The following is a 19,718-nucleotide window of genomic DNA, read 5'->3' as shown; positions in this document are numbered from 1 at the left end:
CTCTGCCACTGTAGTAAACGTACGCATAGTGTTGCGTACTCCAGGGTAGCGTATCGTACTGCTGCCGAGTTGTAGCGACGCCTGCCTATCGAAGCTCGACCGACGTTACTACTGGGTAGCGTGGCGTTGTCGACGGGCTGCAGGCATCCGGTAGACCATGGCGACCGGGCAAGGACGTGACGATTTCCGATGCGAAACTTGCATGGTTTATTCAAAGGTTGGTGAAAGAAGATGAGAAGAGCATAAAGTGAGTGAAAAAGTACATTTCGGAGCCCCTTAAATAGGCTCGCTACAATCGTGGGAGGGATCTTGCTTCCGTCGACGTCACGTGACCGGCACAGAGTCTGACCCGCGGAAAGAGGGCCCCTCCTCCTCTGGTCATACCGAGCCTTTGGTTACACCGAGCCTGCTGCGAGGAGGAGGACGTCCCGCCTCCGGGTGCACCAAGCCCCAGGTCCGGGAATTGCATACGCTTGTCCTTCTCTTTTGGGCGTTGCTGCTTCGCGGAAGTTCCACACACACACACACACACACACACACACACACACACACACACACACACACACACACACACACACACAAAAAAAAAAAAAGGCCTGTAAACACTGCGGGGCTTCCGCCAGACCGGCAGACAATCGAAATGGTCACGGCGAATTAGGAAGTCACGCTTCATTCCGACGAAGCAGGGTTAGGGTGGCATGCTGCTTTGCAGTCTTCACAATGTGTGGGCAAAACACGCCTTCTCGCCCCATAACCTGCAATGTAAGAAACTTTAAGCCGTGCGTCGCTGCGGTGCTCTACATAACTTTGGTGGTCCACAGCCACTTGCACGGCATCTGTTGGCACAGACTTCACGCTGTCTTCACTGTGGCTTTCTTGTTCAGCCAGCACCTCTCCAACAGATAACAACTCCAGGACATCCGACGACACATTGCCGTCTTTGGGGCTCCTTGTGAGGTTCTAGAAACTAAGACACCTGGATGTGTGCAAGCAACATTTGTTACTTAAGCATGCCGAACTTCTGTAAAACATTGGTACTATTTACCAAGCTTGCACGTATACACACCTTATGACTAGAATGAATTGAGGTGGGGTAGGATGATTGTTTGCCCCACTCGCTTGTCTCACAACGCCAAAACATTGCTCTAGGCGGTCTTGGCTCAGTTTCGAAGTCATCATGTACATGATGTCAGCATTGTCGGTGAGGTACTTTAGAAGGTGTTTTGTTGAATGGATGGTCATCGTCAGCCCCTCAGAAGTACTGTTACTAAGAAAGCCGAGCCCATTGGAGTGAGCCTCCCATTAATCAAGAAACGGAAGAGTTTCATCAAGGGTGGCCTCTTTCTTGCTTCCCCATCTGAAATACCAAAGAGAACAATCATGCGCCATTTTGAGAGAAAAACTATGTTAAAATAACCTCATGACTTCTTCAGGGAACCTCGACGTCATAGCTTCAATGAGCCTGGCATGACCATTGGGACCACTCGATCCCGTTTGGCAAATGCTTGTTTGCAGGCAGGGGCACGGAAGAGATACCTTTTCTGAGGTTTTCTTGCACCCAGTATCACATCCGGACACAAAGCTCCGTCTTCTTTTTCGCTGCCGACTGCATCTCGCCCTCGAATTACGGATTGTCGCGAGGAACACTCCAAAAGGGGCGCCGAGACCAACTGACAGCGGAGGCGCAGGCCAGCACGGCTACGAGTCCCCCGCCGCGAGCGGCAGCGCCACATTCCCCCTGGTGGCATCGGTGCGCAAGGGGGTCACGCGCGCCCGAAGGAAAGCGCCACCGGTATTCACACCTGCCCTTCTAGCCACCCTACCGGAGTCTTCTCGAATAGGCGGTCGTGAGAGACGGTGGCTTCTCGAGTAGGCGGTCGTGAGAGACGGTGGGCTGCTTGGTGATTCGGATTGATGCGTGTCGGTGGTTTGCGTCGACGAAGTGCTTACTCTGCAGCGCGGCGGTGTGGGCAGCTTCCGTCCGTAGCCAAGTGGTCACCCCCGCAGTTGCAGCAGCTCATATCGCACGCGTGAGGAGTTGATGTATCAGTTCCAGGAGGGAAATGTTGCCCACAAGATGGCACACGAATATGTCGAGGCGTTGGGGCAGACTTGAGATCTGTGTTTCAGGCTGTAACAGTGCCAGCACTGAAGGCATTTCGGCTTGGGTGGATACAGTCGGTATACCACTGAAAACAGGATGGCGCTCTTTGGTATTTCAGGGCCCTCCGCCGTAATGATCGGAGACGGCGTCTTGCCAAGTCGATCGCCGAAAAGACAGGATTTTTCGGCCCGTCATAAGGAGTTCTTCCCGTACGGCATCTTCAGAAAAGGAGAGTGGCACGCCGTGCAGGACGGCGCGGGCGTTTCGTGGGTCGTTGGCGCAGTACGCAGTCACAGGGTGCGATTTTCCGCAGACATCTTCGGACTGTAAGGCGAGTAGTTTGGTGGTGGCCGATGCACGGTACGTGTCTACGGCGATGAGGTTTTGGGCGGTTCGAATTTTCACGATTGTGTCCTGTCTCTCGAACTTGGCAAGGTGGGCCGCCCGACGAATTTGAAGGGTCAACTCGATTGGTGCTACTGAGAAGAGGTTGAAGCCATCGGTCAACTTCAAGATGGTGGTGGCCTCGTCCTGCCATGGTGCTGAAGGGGTCACGCACGTAAATGCTCCTTGCGAAGCGTCACCAAAGTCCACGCCCTGCGAGTTCAGCGTGGTGGATTGCGCGGGCTGCGATGCAGTTGTAGCTGTCGAGGGTGGCGGATCTATGCTGATCGCGGCAGCGGCCCACTGTCAGGAGCGTATTCTGGCAAGCGCGGGCGGTTTGCCGGTTGAGCCATAGCTATGGTTGAGCGGGGACGTAAACGTGAGTGACCAGATTGGTGGCACCAGCTGGTGGTGCAAAGCTCAACCACACACAGAGCCAATTACTATATTCTTATTAGCTACTGGTGTTAATTTTCGACAACGGCGTAATCGCGTTCACAATTATGCCGCTGCGAAAATTTGCACCACCAGCGAAGCAGGATGTAGTCGGTTACTGCACGTTTAGCTCTGTGTTTGTCTGGTTGAACTGTACATCACCAGGCGGCTGCACCGCTCCGACCTTCGCCCCCTCACAAATCCGGCAATCCGCCCAAACCGCCCCAGTTTGCCGGAATAGCGGACGGCGGGGCGGGGAATTTCCGGAGGCGCCGGACGTTTGTAATCGTGCGCGAGTAAGAGCGGGTGCGAGGGAGAAAATGTGGGGACTTTTGATATTTGAACATCTCGGTCTGCCTAGGCACTACAGAGAAGCTTGTTTGCGCTAAAGCCCCTGCATCCACGCACCACCACCGCTTGTCGGCAGAAACGTGTATGGAGGGGCTTTAGTTTGCGCGTGTTCGTTTGGCCCTAAGCGTGCCCGCATTGCGGAGTGGAGTTTCTTGCCGCTCCGATCTCCCCAGAATTTGTTTTTTGTCGCCGCTAACGGCGGCACAGAAATGACCTAAAAATGTATTTCTCACACGAAATAACTAATAAAGTGACCTCGAAAGTAATAAAAAGTAGCGTGAAATAGCAAATCGTTGGCGTGATTTTGACTCGCAAGCGTACAGCGCAGCCGCCGCAGCAATCGTCTCTGCAAAGCGGCTCGCCCGGCTAAGGTGTTTTCTTATCGCTATCAACGACGACCGGAAAACTAATTGTATTGTCACTTACGAGCGGCATAAATGTGCAGGCTTTGATTGTGTTGTTTATTACGAGCTGTGGACAGATCGCTTTTCTTCGATTACGTCACAGTTTTGTGTGAACACTTGTACAGCGGTTTTAAAATCCTCTCCCTTTTCTCCTCACGAGACGTTCAGTTGAGGGATCGCCAGCCGATTGTGCGCAGGCGCGAGAAAGAAAATCTGGGGGCTTTTGCTCTTTGAATATATGACTCTGCCTAGGCACTACGGAGGAGGTTTCTTAGCGCTTGTTGTATGCGTTTGTACCCTAGATATGCCGGCATCGCGAAGTGCGGTCGAGTTTGTTGACGCTCCACCGCTGGCTGCCCGTGCGGTGAGCCAGTGGGCACGGACGCCCCATTTGGTGATCGCTGTGTCTCAAGGTTAAAGGTTCTGACTGGTGTTCGCGGGTCGCTTTTTTCGTCGCGACGATAGATTGGATTTTTTTACAAGCAGTGCTCCATGAGGGCATGTGTAACCGGCAAACGGAGGCCTCAAGAAAGCAGCACCCGAGACTGTAATAAAGCAGGCGGCGCAGGATCTCCGTGGCACCCAAGGAGTAGAAGGGGCATCAAAGGTAGAAGCAGGGTGGCCTGGGGATTGGGGCTGCGATGGCCGAAGCGTGCCAGGGGTGTTCGCATAAGAAATTGGCTGTCCGCCTTAGTATACAGCCGATCTTGTACACCCCTGGCACGCGCAGGCCTAGGCGAGACCCAACCCACGGACCAGTCCGGGTTCTAGCGTTGATGTCCCCGTTGCCGCTTTGGTGTCCTGGAGGCGCCAATAATGCGAAATAATGACACGTTGTTTCAATAAGTAAAAAGACCTGATTGAATAAATATAATTACGTCCAGCAGCTCTACCGCGCCCCGCGACTTCTGCCGGCTCTCCTAGGGACAAACGCATACAACACGAGCTAAACTCCTACGTACTACATAGGCAGTCATATATTCAAGGAGCAAAAGTCCCCACATTTACTTTCTCGCACCTGCTCTTACTCGCGCATACGCGCACACGTCCAGCGTCTCCGCAAGTGCCACGCCCCGCTGTACCTACTAGCAATCGTATATACGCGTCCGGGTTCTATCTTTGGTGTCCTGCAGGCGCCGCCAATAATGCGAAATAATGACACGTTTTTACAATGAGTAAAAAACACCAGTGAATAAATATAATTACGTCCAGGTGCGAACTTGCGACGATAATTTTAGCACTACCGCATCCCGCGACTTCTGCAACACCAGTCAGAACTTTGCCTCTGAACGTACGGCGGACAGACTTCTCGCGCCTGCGGAGTTTGTGCTAAGTCAGTCATCGCCTCCGGCAGCCTTTCACCCTCTTGCGTTCAACCGCGGTTGCTAAGGCGCTCGCCTTCTAGATTTTACATATATGCGGCCCGGGCACTGTATACTACGGTCGCAAGCTATGATCCGCCACGACTGACTCAGCACGAGCGCTGCAGGTGCGACACAGTCTGTCAGACACCGCGGTCGCCAAATCGGGCGTCAGTTCCCGCTGCTTCAGCTATCTTACCACACCGGCAGCCAGCGTCCGAGCGTAAACAAACCCTACCCCACTCCGCAATGATGCACACCTAGGGACAAACGCCTACAACACGCCCTAAGAAACCTGCTCCGTAGTGCCTGTGGCCTAGGCCGAGTCATATTTTCAACGAGCAAAAGCCCCCAGGTTTTCTCTCTCGCGCCCGCTCTTTCTCGCGCCTGCGCACAAACGACTGGCGATCCCTCAAATGAACGTATCGTTTTTCTCCTCTCTTTGCTTTCTGAAACCGAAACTTGAACTACAAACAACACCCTAAATAATAACCTGTCGCATTTTGAAGCAAATGGTGTTTCGTGCCGTGACTACTGGATAATACTGGGTCATTAACTACTTATTGCAGCAGAAAAGCAAGATCAAAAATTTTTATGTCAGTACTCCTTGAATGTTGGACTTCTAAAACTAACTCTAAGGCTCTGTCTAAAATAAAAATTATAAAAAACACGAAATGTGTTAGTTATGCTTTATGTATTATTTAATAAAGCTCTTGATAGGAATTATTTTGTTTAATTTGGCACAACACAGACTCACCTCAAGAAGGCAACACTGTTCACCGCCATATTCGTTGATCTTGGCGTGCTTTTCTGTCGCCGACAAAAAAACAACCGTATTTTGCGCGCTTTGCACCGTGCTTTCTATTTGTGTTAGTCTTTTTTGTGCTATGACTATTTGTAAAGTAAATGTGGACTATGCTTATTATGTGACGAGCATGAATGTGTGATCGCTGAAACTCTTAGAGGGGCTCATCGGTTCGGTGAGGAATCGAAGACTGGTTGAAGCTAGCGCTCATCAGCGTAGCTCCTGCTATCCGGTGAGCAATGAGTGACGAGTTCCAGCAACAGTTAGAACTGGAGAAGGCTGAAAAGGAACGCCAGCAGTCCAGCGGTTCCGATCCCTACACGTACGTGGACCCCAACGACGGCACTGTTTACGAGTGGGACCACGATAAACACGCTTGGTTTCCAAAGGTTTGTGCGGCTTCGTTCAGTAATGCGTCGTGGCGCTCTGGCGGTGAATCCTGCCTGCTCGTTGCTTAGGTCAAAGTGACTGCTCGCTGTAGGGCTGGCTAGTGCTTTGGTCTATTGAACTGTGAAATCTCTTTTTACGCGCCCATAATCCTGCAGAACATGCATCGCAGTACTTCAGTCCGTCGACCTAAGCGCCTCCGTTTAGGGGATTGTACTAATCAGATGCAACGCATGCTGAAGAAAAGAAGCGCTCATGACATCACCTTTCCCGAGTGTAACGCGTACAACCTCTGAATGGGTGACTATGGAAATGCCAATTTGGTAGTGCTCATTAGATTTTTGGTGACGTAGCCATAGTGTGGCCTTCGGATGCTGCACTAGGCCGACTGGCACGTGTCAGCGATTTGGAATACCACATGCCCTCCTTCCCATATATGACTGACTGCATACTTCATGCCCAAATCCATGCTGCGCTCTGTGCATGTTTCGAGCTGCTCACATGGGAAGGGGACATAACGATTGGATCTAGTCAAAGCTTCGTGCCACGATTGGGGAGTTTGCAGCTTCCTAATGAAGCAAGAAAAGAAAATTATGGCAGAATTTTTGTGTCAATACCCTTTTAAAATTCAAGCTTCAGCTACACTCCTCCTCACAATCTTTATGCAATGTGGCAAAAGGTACGGGAGCTGTTGACTAGCCTTGAACTAAACTGGCTGCTTGCCTCGGAGGAGGAAGGGTTCCTCTATTGTGTGCTACCGATCTTTCCATGATTGTGTTCATTCAGCCAGTGTTGCACACAGGAGCATTAGCAGCAGATAGTGTGATAGTGTTCAAGCTATGGAGAAAGGATACCTTACCAGGGCCCCCATGCAACCTGGTTTCACTTTTAAAGCTTGGGTGGAATGAAAGTGGTGCCAAGACAAATAAGCCAAGTAGCAATAAAGTCATAGCGACTGTATGTGAGCCGTCCCCTGTTTGCCTGACAGTGGTGGTGCCATGGATAGAGCCAGCTAAATTATTGATCATGGTCTGTAGTAAAGCATGCACTTTGTCATTGCATCTTGCAATGCTGCCCGATGGGCACGATGCGAACTCTGCCTGCGCCGGCTGGAGTGACATTATGATGGATGCCACATGAGCACGTTGGTCTGTAAAAATTTGTGTGATAAAAAAGGAAGGGATAGTCAGAGTGGATATGAGGGGGTTCACCACGCTGATGGAGTCATTGTAGCAAGGGGCAGACAGACCGCATAATGGACTAGTGGTACGCAGCCTTTCTGCTGATGAGTCTTGATGATATGACATGACTTACAGCTTTTTCAAGTGAAGCTTGTATTGCCTGACTCACACTGTTGGTGTGGCTGTCGTCGTACGTGAAAAACCAAGTGCTCCTCACCCGCAGCTGGTAGCCGGAAACCCAATCTCACCTACAGCTCCTTAACAGGTTCTCCTCCTCACTCACTCCGTATGCTCCGTTTCTCGCCAGTTCAAGGCCAGCTGCGCTATGGGTAGGCCGCGCTTGGTCCAGTCCGCCGAAGAGGAGGCAGCCTCCAAAGATTGAAAATGGGAGCAGGCCCGTAAATGTGCGCGAGCTCGCCAAAGTAATCCCAAGTTTTGCCAAGCTGAAGCAGAAGCCAAATGCAAATGCCACACCGACGAAGGAGTTTGACAAGCCGAAGCATAAGCAAAATGTCAGTGCTGGGCTGATGAAGGAGTTCGACAAGCCGAAGCAGAAGTGGAACGACAGCGGCAGGTACAGCCGAAGGTTAGGGCTAGGCGTGCCATGAGAAAACGGGAACGACGGTCCAATCCAGCGGTTCGACAGGCTGACATGGAGTCAAAACGACAACTGCACTCGGATCCCGAGATCAGGGCTGCCGAAGCACAGGCGAAGGCTGCGTATCGAGAAGCAAACCCAGAAGTCCACAAGCATGAAAACGAAGCTAGACACCGGCTGCGGGTAGAGAATCTGGAGCTCAGGTCAACCATGACAACCGGCTGTGCGACGCCAAAACAACCATGTGTCTTTAATGTGTCCCGGCAGTCATATGGAAAGGCTGGGTTTGGTTCCTTATGCCAAACAGCAGGCTGTGTTGAAGGAACAGCAACAGGAGAGGGCCAGTGAATGTGTTCGTGCTCGCCAGACGAATCCACCGTTTCTCATATGCCGACAGCCAAGTCTTTTTAGTGTCTCAAACGCTCAACAAACTAACCAACCCCTCACCTAGGGTTGGACAAGCTTTGCATGCACCCCTATTCCCGGTAGGGGAGGGGTTCTAATTTTTCTGCTCAGTACATTGTTAGAATACAGGAGCACATTACCTTGGCTTGATCTTGCAACAGTGTGAGATGCCATAGCAAGTTGCTTCACTTAACCATGTTTACCTGACAGACCCATTTCTGAACACTTAGAAACATTGCAAACCAGTCATAATATTCATATACAAAAAAGGCATTAGGATAGAAAACTCAGCAAGTTGGTAGGCGTTCATGGTGTAGTTTTGTGCCACACAAAAATACATTACAAACAAGACACATGACAGTATAAATACAAAACCAATACTACACTAAGCTACAGTTGCACATTGCTCAGTATGTAAATTAATTTTGTGAGGCAGTTACAAACAAGGCAACTCTGTTAAGCAAGAAAGGAAGTAAAATATACTTTAGTCAACGGTCAGATAGGCCTCCAGAACTTATAGTTGTAATCAACCGTTATCCTTCACATTGCCCTTTCTATCAATGTTATGTTTTTGGTCAAAATGATCTATGTACCCTTTGAAAGTTGCATGGCAGGTCATATTTGAAGCAACGTTTGAAGGTGGGGAGGTTATTTTTGAAGCAGTGTTTGAAGCAGTGACCTGTGTTTACTTGGATCCTGTTATGTCTCATACAGCAATGAGCATTCCTGTGACATTTTCCACGAGGCAGTCCTTTCATCAGTGCACGCCCAGACGCCACCGGGGCTTAACATAGACTGTTACATGCAAACAAAGGAGCTCGCTTCGAGGTTACAATTATTGCGAAGATCACTTTACCTGACCCTGAGAAGCTGAACTAATTGATGAAAGGGCCCAACGTTGAAGGCTACCGTGTGAACTTAGTTGACTTGAGTTTCCTAGATTGTGACATAGTTGCCTCGTATACAGAGGCGAGGGCGCATCATAGGAGGAGGAGTCCGCCGGAACAGTGTGACAACATGGGTAGGATATTCCAACCGATTCGGTGATAGTGATTGGCCGAGATACAGTCATCTGGTTCGGAAGTCTAGTCTCCTATGGAAGATGCCTGTTTTAAAAGCGGACACATTTGGTGAAGTGGGTGTGCTGATTGGTCCTGATGTGAGCTCATTTGTTTAATGGCCGTTTATTGAAGCGTGCTTCCGTATCTGGAGCCACTGTAAATAATGTAAAGTAAACCCTTTCTCATTCATTCCATTACCAGATGTACTCATCATTGCGTCTGGAGGATTCCTGGCCTAAACGCTACCTCGAGCCGCAACAATTCACGCTGTGTGTTTAGCTCAGTGCGTTATGCATTGGTCTCTCTTCATTTCAGCTGACTGAGGACTTCCTGGCTGCTTATCAAGCAAACTATGGCACAGCTGTGGAGACGCCCTCTGAAGGTGCCGGTCACACCAGCGGCTCAAGCCAAGTGGCTGCCATCCCAGAGAAAGCAGCTGTCCCTGCAGTGAATCCTTCTCAGCAACCAAACCCAAAGAAGCCAGACAAAGGAAAGCCGGCTGAACCAGGTATAAGCTCGGCTCATTTTCCATCATGTCGTGATTAAAGTGTGGCTTACATCAACGTCAGCAGATGACTGATTTCACGACAAGTCTCACTGTTCCACTGTGGTCACAAGCGCTGCTAGTATAGTAGACTTACATTAATTTGACCCTGATGGGATTGATTAAATTTACCGATTTATTTGATGAGTCGAATTAAACAAGATGCAGAAAAGACACCAAAACGCACTGCTCATTCTTTTGGTAGTATTTGCCCACTACTAACATGCCCTTGAATCAAATTCCACTTTCTGTGTCTGAAGTAGAAAACTAACATAGGTCTGCCATTAAAGCTTCTAAGCAACGCATAAATCTAGCGTGCAACCAATTGTTTTAATCAAGAATAGCGAGAAAGGGTCTAATATGTGTCGCAGAATGGCGACTGGTTTCCTTAAATCAGCTTCAACTTGTGGTTTTTTTTTAAGGTCACCTTTGCCGCAGTGCTTATAGGTTATGCGGGAAAGTATGAGAATGCTGCAAAAGGGGCTTTGGCTTCATGCCCAATTGGGCTATACAGGCAATTTTTAGCCCAATTGTCATAAAGAAAAAAAAGGTACACATTGGAATGAGGTAAATACCGTAATTAGACATTGTGAATTACAGTTACTGCTTGGAGATACTCGAAGGGCAGGGGCCGAAAATAGGCGCTTCTGACAGGAGATGATGTGTGCGCAATGCATTCACTGCCCGCTAAGCTCTGCTGAGAGAGATGTTGCCACTAACGTGGTTGATATTGGGGTTGCTATAGGTGTCAGACTCATGCATGCGGACTCGCCAAGTTCAAATTACGTGGTGTACGCCAGTTCTAACATTGAAATAACGGAAGTTTGGGCCCATAGAAATGCATGGACACCAGCTGGGACTTTCGGTTGAGATCAGCTTAATAGACAAATCAAATGAACCAGAGTCAAATTAACAGCAGTCTACTGTAGCAGTAGTCTGTCTGAAGCGCAAATATGGTTAGAAAACAAAATTTCTTTTTGGTATTCATTCCAGTGTTTCCCACCTATCACAGTGGTTTAATTACTCCTTGAAGCACATTTAAAATATTTTTTCCTTCTTGTTATTGTTTAAAGGGACTTTAAAGGCAAATACTAAGTCAATGTGGACTCTTTAAATACCATTCCAGGAACCTGGAAATGCTTGTTTCGTGCCAAGAAAAGACAGCTTACGAGAAAATTGTATCTGAAGGGTCCGAATACCTTTTTCGAAATTCAAATCTCCCACCTCCCAATCGTGCAGTGGTGACGTTGCATATGCCATCACTGCCCTTTTCTGCCATCGGTGAGTAAAACTGCGCCTGACAGATGGCGGCACCAAGCCAAGTAATGGATTCGCCGCTGCAGCTTCTTTTTGGTGAAGTGCTGTAGACCGTTCGGGCATTTCGTGAAATCACATGGATGTTACATTCTCTGCTACTTGCAGTTTGTTAGAGTTTCGCGAGCCAACAAAACCAACAAAACGCGAAAGCGTGGGTGGCGCAGAGTCGAGTGGAAACGTAATCTTTTGACTGCTTGTGTCATTGTCAGTGGTAATTTCAATGAGTTCTTTTTTCTAAACATGAAATGTAACTGGACAAGTAGCATTTTATTTCATCTTATAATACAATACGAGGATGTTTTTTGCAACGAGTAGTTGAGTACTAGTGACAGAATTTTACTGAGGAGTGCTTTCGTCATCGGGCAAGTGCTTGAATGTCATGGGGGAGTCTGTAATCAGGTCCTGCATTTACCACAATTTCTCGATTATTAAGGCCCTGCTCGCAATAATATTGACGCCTTAGAGATTCTAGTGCACTAATCTGTCACTTTAGTTTAACTTAGTATTTCCCTTTAGGGTCCCTTTTATAATAGGGGTTCTCCACAAGAATTTTTAAGAGTGTAAATCTTGCAACCGAACAAGAGGGGGAGGTTATGAAAGTAAGATTTACCCTTCCTTTTCTTTTTCTTTAGTATGACCATTCAGTCATGTTGAATGGTACATTAGCACTTTTGGTCGCATTAATGAAAGAAATGCAAGCCAGCGATGCTGCCTACTGTGATTGCCAAGTGTAGCCAGAATAATGAAAGGCACAGCTCGTCTCTGTCAAGATGCATGCCAGTGGTTCAAATCTATGTCAGCCAATAGCAGTGCTTCCTCTGTGGCATGAGCAACGTATTGAGGCACCAGCTTTTCCTCCTTTCGCTTGCTTTTGTTTTTGCACAGAGAAATAAGGCACTGTGGCCATCTGAAGCTCTCATCTCTCCTCCTCACACTGGTATCAAGATGGTGTCATTGCATCATAAAAAAGCTGCGCGATTGCACTGCCTAGAGCCTGATTTTTCTAGAAAGCATACTAGAAAAGTGCAATTATCTCAACTTCTACACCAAATTTTTGTCTTAAAAAGGAACACCCGAGAATCTAACAAGATGGCGAGCTGAGCTACTGTATCTACTTGCATAATGATCGTACCCCTGAATTTTGTCATCAAAATTCTTTTTTTTTTTTTTTCCCGTGCAATGATCGCACGCTAAACTTGTCGCAGCGATATGTCGTGTGCCAAGTCTAGCTAATGATGATCATGCTTACTATCCGTCGAATGCTATGTGAACGACTCTTGAAGACATACCAAGCGGTCTGCACGCACCCAACATTCTTAAGCAGATGCCCCATTTCATTCCTTTCATCGCTTTTGCGCACTTCCATGAAAAAAAAAAAAGCTACAACCAAACTTGCCTTGGCTTTATTATTTGTAGGCTTCATAATGGCTTTGGTCAGCAACAACAACAACTAAAGGGCGCCTTTCGATTCTTCTCGTCTGCACTCATCGGCATGCAACAAATCGTCAGCAGCAACGTTAGTGGCCACGTTTACACTGATACGTTAGAAGTCTACCCTATTCATATTCCGACGCTTGTAACGCAGCTAAGATATTCGCCCACCCTTAGCGGAAACGAGCCGTATTAGGATAGCAGTGAAGACAAATGCCGCAGTTGTTGCAGCGTGCCCGCCATGTGTTTCTATGTCACTTGCAGCTAAGCGCACCCATTTCTGTTTCTGTCCCCTCAAAGTGGACATGGCTACGTTATTGTCGCAAACTTGCCGATATTAATGATATTATTCATTACTCATATGGAATAAACTTTCAATGCGGGTAATGTACTCATGAGAAGAAAAATAATCGTGTTCGGCACGTTTGGCTTGCTCCGCCGGCCGCCATTTTTGTTTTGATGCCCCGCACTGACTGCGGCAGCCGCTTGCTTGCCATCCCGCAGCAAATGCGGGGTGAAAAAAGAAAATGTTTCTTTTCGTGGGAAATTTAACCCACGTAATGATCGCACCCCTTAATTTGCGTCAATTTTTTTGACAAGAAAGTGCGATCATTATGCGAGTAAATGCGGTGGTTGGTTAAATTTCCTGTTGAACAGAAGTTGAAGAGCAGTGGCACACACACAAAAGGTTATAGAACTCATTAAACTGGGCGTGCACTAGAGTCAGGGGCATGTTAGAATCTGGCAAATACAGGAACGTGAGTCGCATAAGGTTATTGCGATTACTGCTGCTCTGTTCTTACTGACATCTTGCAGGAAGACCACATTTTATGTACTGTTTCATTCAATGAAATACTTGGCACAGTTAGTTCCCTGGTATGAAGAAAAAAAAAGATTGAGAAGTGGCACAAGGCATGCGTGCCAAGTAATTCCAAGAGCTGGTTGGCTTTATAACGAGAGAAGTACCTGCGTGATCATGGCCTAATTGTCAGAGCACAAGAGCTGGGTGGCGTTACGATGAGAGAAGTTTGCATGTGATCACGGCCCAGTGGTTAGAGCATTGCAAATTGTTATTTAACGCCTAATGTTCATCCTTGTTACTCACAAAGCATTTAAGTGCTTCGTCAGAGTGCTCCTTATCTAAAGACCACATGTTGTCCTCCTGAAGTGAGTCCACAGCAATTGAAAATGGCCTAGTGAATCGCACTAGCACTAACCACTTAAATAGTAATAATTAATAAATAGTGCAGAATAAAGTAATTGTGCACCACATGCAATTTCCCGGAACGCCAAAAACGCATGACATGACTCGGTTCCGCTAGCTTAGCATGTTAAAGGGACCCTGAAACGATTTTGACGATTTTCTACAAACGTACAGAATCGTTAGAGTAGGTCCTTCTGATCATTAATTGACGCATCTAAGTGCTCCGCGTAAAGCGTGTCATTTATTATAAGGTTTTAAAAATGCACATCGCTGCCAATCGCAGGACACTGCTCGGCGGAATTTTAAAGGGATACGGACACAAAAATTGGTGGGTGGTTTTCTGCATCAGAACAAAAGTTGAACTGTTAAAAATGACGAATACAACAAGCTGCTTAGAAAAAAAGAACGAAAAACACCTTTCTCTTGCGATTTTCTGTTGCGCCTTGCCTCCAAGTGGCCGCCGGGAGAAGCTGAAACTTGACGTCATGACACCCCCGCGTGCCCGCGCGCGCGCGGCCAAGGTCAGCCACAGCCGGCGCAGTCTTTCCGGAGTGTCGGTCCCTTGCAGCGTTTGTTTATCGCCGTCGGCTATGTTGGCACGTCGTCTGTCTGAAACATTATCCCCGTCAGCGCTCCATGCAGGTGGTGCATCTTTACACGCGTGTTCGCACGGTCGTCGATCGGTATTGAAGCATTCTTCGTAGCGGAAGAAAATGCCCAGACGTTACTGCGCCCACGGCTGTTATAACAGAATTATCGGTCGTGACACGCCGTCGCGCACGTCTCACAGAGACAAGGTGCGTGAACTTTGCATACGTGCCTGTCAGCCACCACACCCAGCATGGAGACTTCTAAAAAATGGCTTCACTTGTGCGGACCACTTCGTCAACAACGCTTATGCGACCGGGCTAGCCCGGCTGTGCTCAAAAGCCTTGGCATGCCGCTCAAAACTCCTGTTGAGGCAATACAATTCAAAGAGCGGGTGCTTAGTGACGCATTCGTAACTGTTAGCTGTGTTCGCCAACTTTTGTTGTTCTTGCAACAGACCCTCTCTCTTTCTGTATGCATGTAGCCGCAGCGGTGACCGCAGGAGTGCCTGTTGAAAGAAGGGAAATTACCCTTTCATTGGCTGTGCAAGAACAGATATTCTCGGCTTGTGACAGAAATTGTTTACCCTGCGGATGCATGTGTTTATCACAAAACAAAATAGTCATGTTGTGGTGCACTCTCGCTGCGTCTTATATTGAACGACAGCATACGAGCGCTCTTTTAATTGATCAAATATACAAAACACAGCCAGTGAATGAACGCCAGACAACAGCATACATGTGTAGTAATCTAAAATGCGAAGCACATTTATCTACATTGCCGTTTCACACGTTGGTTTTCCACCTCAAGCAAAAAATTACGGATTTTCATAGGTCTCTGCATAATCATGCGTCGGGTTTCATGACTTGGTTGTTCGTGCAGCATTTCCCTATTAAATGTCACAGCTAAAGACTTTCCTTTGTCTATGGCCACAGAATCGATGTAGCTAAGTGATCTGGTCGATGGGTCCCTAGCGCAGCCGCCCATCTCAACGAGTTCAACCAGTAAATGGCTTCTAATGGCGTGAATGTGAAAGTAGCCGTAAACACAGGGCTATGAAACGGCTGGAAAATTCTACACATGCCGTGCCTCGTCGCGCAAAAACGAAGTGTGCGGCGATCGAAAGCCGACAGCGTAGGTAAGCACAAAGCGACGAGCTACGCTACCTACGATTCAGCCGTAATAGCTCCCTTTCTGCCTTAACGCGGGTCACGAAACTAGGCATTTTGCATCCTACGTAACATAATTTTAGGAACTGCTGCTGCTGCACTTCAAGTTTACTAGAAAAAGAAATTACCATTTTGCTGGCTTGGACTGCCTGACCGGCACGTTCAAGGCCGCCTGCTCTTCTTTGCCGCTTGATGCGGAAGGCTCGTAACCGTAAGTGATTATATTTCTTGCTAAGTTGGAACGGTCCTCATCTACAGACGTGTACTCATCGCTGGTAGAGGCACCAGAACCCGAATCCATGCTCGCGATTGCGGCGGCGGCGCACCTCGAATGACCGTGGCCGGCCGGCTGGCTATCCGACGGGGGTGTCGTGACATCACGCATTCCAACTCGCTTGGGCCGGGCGGCGTTGCGCGCGCTCACAAAAACGCCAAAAATAAAGCCATCCGCTGAAAAATGAGCGAAGTGACTACTTGTTTTCGGTGTACTCGCACACTGAGGACTCATTTTCTGTATTATCGTAAAATGTTCAGATTTTGTGTCCGTATCCCTTTAAGCCGCCCCTACCCATATGACCAAAATCACCCATACGACGTCAGTGGGACGAGCTATCCGATTGGCTGACCAGGGCGCGTGATCGATAATTTTTCCAACTTTATGGTAAACAAATGATCTTCGTAATAGTTGGAATGTTAGTTAATTTGTTTTTATGAAAAGAAAGTAACATAAAGAGAATGCACAAGAACAATTTTTCAGTACACTTAAGCACTTCCGGCACACAGCAAGTGTTGTCTGCTTGTGTTACAACGTACTCCATTTTGACGAGAGCTCTGCGGTCAGAGTCGGTCTTAGTCTTTTCGCGAGCACTATGATTCAACTTTGTTGCCTTGTGGACTGTAAACGTAGCGACTGGCAATATGTCAAGCTGCGACATCGTGTCCCGCTGCAAGGCAGCGTACGAGCGAACTGGCTGCTGCGCATCGGACGCAATAGCGTTTCGGGAGTCCGGTATTAGGGCAAGCGCAAGGGGACAGAGTCTGGCCGCTTGACTGTGCCGAAGGGCAAATGTGAAAGATCTGCATGGTGCAGCCACCTGGTGGCACAGAGCTCAACCATACACAGTAGCAGCAACGAAGTATGCTGGTGTGTATTTTTTGCAGAAGTCTAATCATCAACACATTGTTTTTATAAATGTTTAAAATGTTTTACACTTGGTTAGAGCAATATTAGCGCTTTGTTTCGCTGGTTAAGCGTTGCGCCAACAAGTGTATAGACCGTGGAGACCGATCAGGCCGCTCACATATGTGTACGCTAAAGTTCCTTCATCAGCTTGAGTTTATGCCTCCAGTCATTCGCCGAAATGACCAGCTTGCCTGTAGTTACCGGAATACAAGACACGTTCGGTGCTATGACAGAATGCTCGCAACGCACGCTGCTTCGATAGCTTTCGCTTGGGGTCGACGGCCAAGCGACTAGTGGAGAGGCATGAGGTCTTGCGCGGGCGGGGGCGAGCTCCAAAACAACCGGAAGTGGACGATGGGACGTCGCATCGTGACGCAAGCCAGTGAAGGCGGACCTTAGCCCCGCTCGCTCGGCGAACGAGTTGAGGAGGAAAAGCATGGCTAGGGAGGAGGGTAACTTCTAATCGCTTGTACCTCCATTAATACGTAACGATTCACTTAAATTGTGGTACAAATGTTGTACTGATGCTGTACCCTACGCGTCTACAAAATTTGTCCGAACCGTTTCAGGGGCCCTTTAAATAACACATATTTTCAATTAGCATTTGTAATCATATGTATAAAGTGACACATTGTCATGCTATGCGAGAACTTGTTCTGTCAGCATCTTGTGATGGCACTGGTGATGACGCTGGCTAAACTCACTCCGACAGTTGGCTATTGCGAACCTGGTAGACCAATTTTATTGAAAAAAAAAAAATGCAGTAGGATTGGGTCAATACTGTAATCATACATTCTGGGCAACTGTTCTTGCTTGAAAATCCTAGGGTAGGCTGAAAATGTCATTTTCAGTGGGAGATGACGTCCTTGACATGCATTGCCCCTCAGTGCTGCCACCATTTAGGTGAGGTGGGTTCGTGCCGACCGGTTATGTTCTAACTATGTGGTGAGGGGCCATTTCACGATTGAAATAACTAAAATTTTCACCCACAGATTGCGTTCACACTTACCCTTGTATTCAGAAATGCATCTTGACTTGAAGCGCATGCTTGACTTGATTTAAATGACGCCTGGCCTGAACGGGCCCAGGACATTTCTTTCATTTCCTTCGGTGCGTTCACGACAGATGTCATTTAGGCGGAAGTCAAGCATGGGCTGCAAATTAAGACGCATTTCTGAATATGGGAGCTCGTCGTGAAGTGAGTAGAAGTGAAAAGATCCCCAGAAATTTGCCTGCTTTTCTGCCTAAGTGGCAGAAATGCTGGCGGCAAACCCGATTGGTCTGCTACAGAGTCTTTTCCACCTCAGTGAAAGCAAAAAAAACTTATTCTGCTTTGCCAGTAGCATCACTGGTATGTGAGCGTTGAACATGGTGCCCATCAGAAAATTCAGTTTTAGCACTTTCTATCCCGTTCGTACAAAGCAGAGACGTAAGAGCGCAGTATAAGGGCCGTAATTGTCAGTGGTGATGCTACCCGTGGCGATAAAGAATTACCCTGCACTGTACAATAATATAGTTTCTGCAATGACACGTTTCACAAGAGTGAGATTAGGACAAAGACTGCCCAGCAGCAGGGGATTAGTAGAAGGTGCAGCTGCACAGTGGTTGCCTTGTCCCGACTTATCACACCTTTGCGGAGCCGGGCCAATCCATCACCACCCCTTCGGAGGCATCCGCTTCTTCGTCTGCTCCTTGTGCATCTCAAAAAGAAAAAAAAAGAAAAGGTTGAATGGATTAAAATTATTTTATTTGTCTGCTATAATCGTAGTCAAAAGTCAGGGTGGGGGAAGGCGTACGCTATCAATCCTTTTGATGACCACTGAACACAATGCTTGAAGTGGTGCGGTGACTAGTGTCAGCATGCTGACAAATGTGCTCACAGGAAGTACATTTAATGATAGCAGTGGTGGCAGCAGCAAAACGAATGTGATAAACATCTTGGACATGTGCGGAAAATAATTTCTGCCTGCTTTAGTGTTTTTTCACTCATTCACTTCCCAAGTGTGAACGAAACCATGGAAATGTATGGGCACTGCTTCGAATCTTTGGTCAGAATCGAGTTAAACAAAAAATCTAACTAGCCAGATTTGACTGAAAAAAAAGTGTACTTTATTATTATTAAAATACGAAGTACATGTAGTAAACATTTATTGTGAACCTGACTTTGCCATCAGGTCACCGAACTTGGAGGAAAGGAGAGAAGCTCTGCATTCACTGTGCATGAATTTTATATCTATGTTTTAAAAGCATCAGCTTTTCTTAGCTTTTTATGACTCAGGGGTGGGCTAATCCCAGAGATAGTGCATTCTACAGTTCCCATGGATATGTGCAATCGTTATCACAGCGCCATCGTTGCGGTTTAGTCATCATCGTACAACTGTCATTATCCTGTTTTTGTCGTCATAACTCCTTTGTCATTCCATCAGCGTCAATCCTTCATCGTCATTCCATCGAGATTGTGCCGTTGCCATTAAAATCGTGAATAGGTCATTCGATTGTGATTATAGTGTCATTGTCATGCCATCATCGTCATGCATTCGTTTCATGCCGTCATCGTCGTTCCATCATTGTCATTCCAATTTTGTTATCCGATTCTCGTCATACAATTGTCATCATCTCGTTGTCCTTGTCCGTTGTTGTCACGCTCTTGTCATTTTACTTTTGTCACCATTTCAGAATCATGATCCCATTGTTGTCATACCGTTGTCATCATAGTGCTTTTGGCTGTGCTAATGTTTGCTTGGAAAGCCGGTGAGTGCTTGAACGTCATAGAGGAGCATATATATTAGAATAGATGGGAAAGCTA

The 19,718-nt window shown here is 47.6% G+C and overlaps 1 protein-coding gene across 2 annotated transcripts in view; it reads left to right on the top strand.

Annotated features, from left to right (window-relative positions):
* The first annotated feature begins 5,817 nt into the window (after positions 1-5,817).
* Positions 5,818-19,718, top strand: part of barc (RRM1_TatSF1_like and RRM2_TatSF1_like domain-containing protein barc) — a 62,828-nt gene continuing 48,927 nt past the window's right edge. For both annotated transcript variants that reach the window (XM_075695213.1, XM_075695212.1), the window contains exons 1-2: positions 5,818-6,233; positions 9,792-9,984. In XM_075695213.1, the coding sequence (XP_075551328.1) occupies positions 6,084-6,233; positions 9,792-9,984 (343 nt within the window). In that variant the 5' untranslated portion in view covers positions 5,818-6,083. The remainder of the gene's footprint in view (positions 6,234-9,791; positions 9,985-19,718) is intronic.

The sequence above is a fragment of the Dermacentor variabilis genome, chromosome 6 (genome assembly GCF_050947875.1).
Source record: "Dermacentor variabilis isolate Ectoservices chromosome 6, ASM5094787v1, whole genome shotgun sequence".
NCBI classification, from domain to species: Eukaryota; Metazoa; Arthropoda; class Arachnida; order Ixodida; family Ixodidae; genus Dermacentor; species Dermacentor variabilis.
This window is presented reverse-complemented; position numbering and strand designations above follow the sequence as displayed.